The sequence below is a fragment of the Berghia stephanieae genome, chromosome 6 (assembly GCF_034508935.2).
Source record: "Berghia stephanieae isolate SIO BIC M18660-M18661 chromosome 6, UCSD_Bste_1.3, whole genome shotgun sequence".
NCBI lineage: Eukaryota > Metazoa > Mollusca > Gastropoda > Nudibranchia > Aeolidiidae > Berghia > Berghia stephanieae.
Genome location: NC_088365.1, coordinates 62,512,720 through 62,520,219, shown reverse-complemented (window position 1 = coordinate 62,520,219; position 7,500 = coordinate 62,512,720). Strand labels below are relative to the sequence as shown.

Below are 7,500 nucleotides of genomic sequence, written 5' to 3'. Positions count from 1 at the left end.
TACTCTTCAACAGTCGTGACGTCACTTCCCTCGTGATGACGCATGGTAACTTAGTAACTGGCTCTAAACTATCGGAACATTAGCGGACACCCTTATGAAATATTTCTCCGACGAGCACAAAAGCGTACCCAGAGGGAAAAAATCACATTATAAATCTGATCATGTTTTGACTTATAAACATTCTGATCACAAGACATATGAAAAGTTCTAGCCAGCATGGAGAATAAAAAGTACCCGTTTTTCTTTGTTTAGAACAAAGGGTTCTAGTGTAGCCATCGTTAACATAATATAGCCTGATACTAGAACCCGATAGATAGTATGCGCTTGGCCAAGGAGTTCACAACATTGCCATCCGGAAGTAGAACGGACCAACACACACACTCTGTGTAACCATGAACTTTTATAGTCTGGTTAATACAGTTTAGTGAGAACAACTCACAAACGCGGATGGCAAAAACAATAACAAAGGCCTGAGTGACGTCATCTGCATACTATCTATAGATAGTATGCGCTTGGCTAAGAAGCTCATAACATTGCCATCCGGAAGTATAACGGATCAACACAAAAAACTGTATCCATGAGCGTTCATAGTCAGGTTAATACAGTTCAGTGAGCATTACTCATAAACGCGGATGGCAAAAAACAATAACAAAGACATGAGTGACGTCATCTTCGAACTATCTATAGGACTGGCAGTTTGACGTCATTTTTTTAGGTTTGTGTGGCGTCTAGTGAGTTGTCGTTAGTAGAGCTCAAGGCAGGGAACAAGTGATTTCATTGGTTGAACTGTTGAATACAACTCACGATTTGTTTTCTTTTGTGGCCAAAGACTTGTTTTTTTTACGTAATTTTTTTTGGTCAGTGTCAGGATATAGATAGAATGAAGTTGACGTTACTCTTGTCTTTGGTATTGTTTTTCGCCATCTACGTTTGTGACTAATTATCACTTAACTGTATTAACAAGACTATAAAAGTTCATGGTTACACAAAGTTTTGTGTGTTGGTCCGTTATACTTCCGGATGGCAATGTTGTGAGCTTCTTAGCCAAGCGCATACCATCTGTAAGTTAACATGGCGACGATCCCGCCCGCTCTTTCACCACCCCCACCCCATTCTCTCCCATTGCGTCCTTTTCTCATTTACCTTGAGCTGTAATCAATTTTAACATATTATAATTAAAATACACCCCTTTTGCTTTTACAAGCGCTGGATTCTGAAAAGGTGTTTTTAACCCTCTCCTCACCAACTATAGATAGAACGAAGATGACATCACTCAGGTTTTTGTTATTGTTTTTTGCCATCCGCGTTTATGACTAATGCTCACTGAACTGTATTAACCCGACTATAAACGTTCATGGATACACACAGTTTTGTGTTTTTGGTCCGTTATACTTCCGGATGGCAATGTTATGAGCTTCTCAGCCAAGCGCATACTATCTATTCTTTGTCTTCTTCTTCATCTCTCCCCAGGACAATCCAGATAACGTCCATCTCTTCCTCACAAGAACTTCTACATAAAAGATTGAGCTTTTATATCACACAATATCCAATTAAGTGCTCAAAGCGCTTTACAAGGGGTCCCTAGACAACAGCAACACTTAACATGTGGGACGGGACATAACACCTGTTAGGTTATATATATATGTATATGTATATTACAATTTTTTCGGACAGAGACAAAACTGTTAACGACCAGGTACTCAATTTACACCTTAGTACGGTGAGAGAATGTAAGTAAAGAGCATTTTCCAAGGACTCAACTAAATATGAGTTGCTTTTTAAATCACATTTGGCTATTCTTAGGTTATTTAAATAAGTCATTCTTTGTCTTCCTTTAGCTCTCTTTCCTTCGATCAACCCAGATGTTACCAACTTTTCTATTCCGTCTCTTCTCCACACATGTCCCAGAAACCGTAATGTCTCTTTCTGATGGTATCGATCAACATTCTTCCCTTTCTCACCCTCTCCAACACTTCCTCGTTCGTACACCTGTCTGTCCATGATACCCTCAACATTCTTCTTTACATCCACATCTCAAATGCCTCTGACCTCCTCGTACATTCTTTGTCAAGCGTCCACGTTTCACAACCGTATAAAAGGGTACTTAGAACATGTTTCTACTACTTTCATTCTGGTCTTCAACTTTAGGTTGTTTGACACAAGTGGACGTATTTTATGAAACACATTTTTTGCTATTGCTATTCTTTGTTTTATATCCTCTATGTCAAGTATCTATACCTATCTCTTATATTTTCCAATTTCATTATAGTGACTTCGAAGATACAACAGAGAAGACTGAGACTTGCGGGGCACTGCTGGAGACACAAGGAGGAGATTACAAGTAGTCTTGTGTTATGGGAACCACTTGAAAGAACCAGAAACAGAGGCAGGCAGAATAAAACATATATTGACTGTCTGCTAGATGACACAGGAATGGACAACACCCGGGAGCCGCGTACACTCATGGAGGACAGGACAGAATGGCGAAGACTTGTGGCTCATGTTGGGCGCCCCAAGGGGCGGCCAAAGTAAATACGTAAGTAGTAGAGTTCCACAGAGTTGTTTGTATCAAGAGTTGTTTCCATCCCAAACCATAAACTGCCCTATGATCACGATGATGATGATGATGTGGATGATGATGATGATGATGATGATGATGGTGATGATGATGATGATGATGATGATGATGATGATAATATCTCACTGATTACACTTAACATGAAACTTACTAAATCCCCAAGGTAACCATAATCAGAAAAGTATAACAAAAAACAACAACAAAAAAACACAAAATGTTTGACAATCATATAAAATATGAAGTGACTTTTATGTCCCATAATTAATAATATTACAATAATTAATTTTATACACATTCACATTCTTCCATTAATTTGCAACAATCATAAAAAATGAAGTGATTCTTGTGTCCCATAATTAATAATATTACAATAATTAATTTTATACACATTCAATTTGCAACCCACCTTTTCAATCCAGTAATAGGGTTGGGTGTAACAGTATAACCATAAATATGTGACTGGTTGGTTCAATGGCTCGTGCGACTGCTCGCTGATCTCTCTCTCTCTCTCTCTCTCTCTCTCTCTCTCTCTCTCTCTCTCTCTCTATTTATCTATCTATCTCTCTCTCTATCTATCTATCTCTCTCTCTCTATCTATCTATCTATCTATCTATCTCTCTCTATTTATCTATCTATCTCTCTATCTATCTATCTATCTATCTATCTATCTATCTATCTATCTCTCTCTCTCTCTATCTATCTATCTATCTATCTCTCTATCTATCTATCTCTCTCTCTCAGCCAATCGGAGGGTGCCGTGTCAGTAGGATCATACGCTTCGCTCTCCCACCACGATGTATGTGACCCGCCTTCTCAAAACGGTGTTATGTCGGAACGAACCACATGCTTAAAAGCCGAATTTAATGTTAAACTGGTCTAAAATATAAATTGTTGGCATTAGCATCCTAAAATATGGTATCCATTCTCCTCAATACAGCATACATACTCAACACAAGTCTGATATTTCTGCCTATAAATTCAATTTTCAACATCTTAACCAACCCGACTTAATACCATTTTGAGGCGAAGGGTGACATATTTATTCTATTTTTTTTCTGGCACTTCTCCATACCGTACATTCCTAACCATACATCAAAATCTGAACAAGTGTGTATGAAAGGTGCCAGACAAAAGAAACAAGAAAAATACAAGAAATAAAAAAAAATCCCAAAAAATCAGTCGACCTCGAGTGGGGATCGAACCTCAGACCTTTTGATTACCGGTCAGAAGGAAGTGCTACCATTAGACCACAGAGGCTCTCGATAGTTGGGATAAATGTCAATATCTATATTCTTTCATACACACGTGTTCATTCTTTATCTTACACCCGTGTTCTTGACTTTACATCACACCATATCTAAATTTCAGATCTCAATATTTGAGCTATTTTCATATATTTTAATTTTCAGAATAGGATTCAATAGTCTGATGTCACGTCCGCCCAGCAACCAGCATCTTGGTTCTAAACAAACAAATTCGGTACTTTATATTTTTCATGCTGGCTAGAACTTTTTCACACGTCATGTGACCAGAATGTATAAAAGTCAAAACATGATCAGATTTATAATGTTTTTCTTCTCTGGATATGTTTTTTTTTGCTCGTCGGAGAAATATTTCATGAGGGGGTCCGCCTTTGTTCCGATAGTATAGAACCAGTTACTAAGTTACTATGCGACATTACGAGGGAAGTGACGTCACGACTGTTGAACCCTATTGATAAATTAAATAGTCTTCAACAGTCGTAACGTCACTTCCTTCCTAATGACGCATGGTAACTTAGTAACACTGGCTCTAAACTATCGGAACAAAGGCGGACGCCCGTATGAAATATTTCTCCGGCGAGCATAAAAGCGTTTCCCGAGTAAAAAAACACATAAATTTGATCATGTTTTGACTTTTACACATTCTGATCACAAGGCATATGAAAAGGGAATGAAAAGTTCTAGCCAGCATGAAGAATACAAAGTAATGATTTTCTTTGTTTAGAACCAAGATGGCCGCCGTTGCCAGGCGGCGTGACATCAGACTACTGAATCCAATTGCGAATCCTATGATTCGGAATGTCAACTTTATTTTCTGCGTGAAGTCCATAATAATGACTCTGATAATGAAACAACAATGATAATAAACTCATAACATGTAATATATTATAATAACATAACACAATCAAACGTTTATATGACTGACTCCGTTCGAAGATACACAAAACAACTTGCAGAATTATTAACTTTAGCCACTTCCGGTATCTCTAAGTCATCCACATCATCATCATCATCAACACCGTCGTCGTTGTCCTCGTCGTCGTCGTTTTCTTTTTCGTCTTTTTCATCTTCTTCTTCATTGTCCTTCCCATTCTGTTGAATCAGCAGCGTTTTACTCTTGATGCTGTCGGACAACATTCTGCCCTTTGTATCGGAGACGAGGAATGACAAGACGATGTCTCCCACTAGGATAAAGGCAATGATGGCATAGGCGATCACAGGTTGGTCGTCCTGAGAACAACAATGGTGGATACCAGGGAAATTTAAATTAAAAAACAAACCAAGCCCCGATGTCAGTAACCTCTTTTCCTTCTTCTTCTTATTCTTCTCCTTTTTCCTCCTCCTGCTCGACTTCCTCCTCCTCCTTCTCCAGTAGCACCATCACCTACTCCTCATCCTCCTCCTCCTCCTCCTCCTCATCCTCCTCCTCCTCCTCATCCTCATCCTCCTCCTCCTCCTCCTCCTCCTCCTCCTCCTTCTTCTTCTTCATCTTCTTCTTCTTCTTTAATAATAATAATAACAATAATAATAATAATAATAATAATAATAATCATATATTTTAAAAATTAGTAGTAGTAGTAATAATAATAATAATAATAATAATAATAATAATAATAATAATAATAATAATAATAATAATAATAATAATAATAATAATAATAATAATAATAACAATAATAATAAATAATATTAAATTATCATTATTATTATTATTATTATTATTATTTATTATTATTATTATTATTATTATTATTATTTTATTATTATTATTATTATTATTTATTATTATTATTATTTATTATTATTATTATTATTATTATTATTATTATTATTATTATTATTATATTATTATTATTATTATTATATTATTATTATTATTATTATTATTATTATTATTATCATTATTATTATTATTATTATTATTATTATTATTATTATTATTATTATTATTATTATTATTATTATTATTATCGGCAAGCAAGGGACACATATAATGGTGGTATAACATAACAAGGTTTTTGGGGTCCTGATTGTAAGCAAAGGGACATTAGGTCGATCCCGGGTGTAGTGGAGATTTTTTTCCTGACCCCCTTATCCACCCAGCAGTTATTGTATTGGGTAACTGGTACTGTTAGATCTGGGGGAAATTATTTTGCGATAGACTAGCGTCCTATCCAAAGAGTAGCAAACAATTGTTATTTTCCGTTTCACGCTTTGGAAACCGGGATAAACTCCGGCTCTATGGGTCCATTGGCTCTGAATGACTATTATAACAATGTTTTCTTGAATATGTTATTTTAGAGTTACAAGCTGAAAACGGTTGCCAACATGCCTTCACGCGATTGCTAGAGTTCAAAACGTGACTTTTTAATCTAATGTATTTTATATTAAGTATTATGTGCAGAGTTTTAACAAGTTTACAATGTAAAACCCTACAAACTGTGGAGTGATCCTTGACAATATTTGAGGTTTCCACTAGACGAAGAAGCAGAAGAAGAAGAAGAAGAACTCACCAAGTCTATTATGAAGGGAGCCAGAATTCCACCTACTCGAGCTGTCGTATTGACCAGGCCAAAACTAAGGCTCCTGAAATATCAAAAATAATCATGTAATAATTATAATAAATATGTTTTTAATCCTAGGACATAACCCGAACGAGTCTGAGTTAACCGAATGTATATGCGACGAACGAGAAGTCAGATAGAGAGAGAGAGAGAGAGTTCTTTTAGTTTGCGGAGTTGGACGGTAGCCATCTTTAACTTACAGATATTTCGAAGATGACGTCACTCGGGTCTTTGTTATTGTTTTTTGCCATCCACTGTATGAGCACTTCTCACTAAACTGTATGAACCAGACTATAATAGTTCATGGTTAAACATAGTTTTGTGTGTTGGTCCGTTATACTTCCGGATGGCAATGTTGTGAGATTCTTAGCCAAACGCATACTATCTATAAGCGACGCACGAGAAGTCAGAGAGAGAGTTCTTTTAATTTGCCGAGTTGGACCGTAACCATCTTTAACTTATAGCCTGACACTGACTAAAAATGACGTCAAAAGACCAGTTTTTGGCCACAAAAGAAAACAAATCGTGCGTTGTATTCAATAGTTCAACCAATCGGATCACTTGTTTCCATGAGCACCTCTAACGACAACTCACTAGACGGTGCAATAACCAAATAATGACGTCAAAAGACCAGTCCTTTTGACTTTCAGTGTCAGGCTATAGATAGTATGCGCTTGGCTAAGAAGCTCATAACATTGCCATCCGGAAGTATAACGTACAAAACACAAAACTGTGTGTATCCATGAACGTTTATAGTCTAGTTGATACAGTTCAGTGAGCATTACTCATAAACGCGGATGGCAAAAAAACAATAACAAAGACCCCATTGACGTCAACTGTGGACTATCTATAGATAGTATGCAGATGACGTCACTCAAGCCTCTGTGATTGTTTTTGCCATCCGCGTTTGTGAGTTGTTCTCACTAAACGGTATTAACCAGACTATAAAAGTTCATGGTTACACAGAGTTTGTGTGTTGGTCCGTTATACTTCCGGATGGCAATGTTGTGAACTCCTTGGCCAAGCGCATTCTATCTATAACATAACGATCGCGACGGCTGGAGACAATACCCCCATCGTGTAATATTTTATTATT

At 36.7% G+C, this 7,500-nt stretch overlaps 1 protein-coding gene across 1 annotated transcript in view; it reads right to left on the bottom strand.

Annotated features, from left to right (window-relative positions):
* Positions 1 to 2,793: 2,793 nt before the first annotated feature.
* LOC144975412 (solute carrier family 22 member 7-like) overlaps positions 2,794 to 7,500 on the bottom strand; it is a gene marked incomplete in the record, with an annotated part of 30,019 nt that continues 25,312 nt past the window's right edge. Inside the window, 2 exon segments of the mRNA XM_078919452.1 lie at positions 2,794 to 5,070; positions 6,354 to 6,426. Of these exon segments, the coding sequence (XP_078775578.1) occupies positions 4,753 to 5,070; positions 6,354 to 6,426 (391 nt within the window).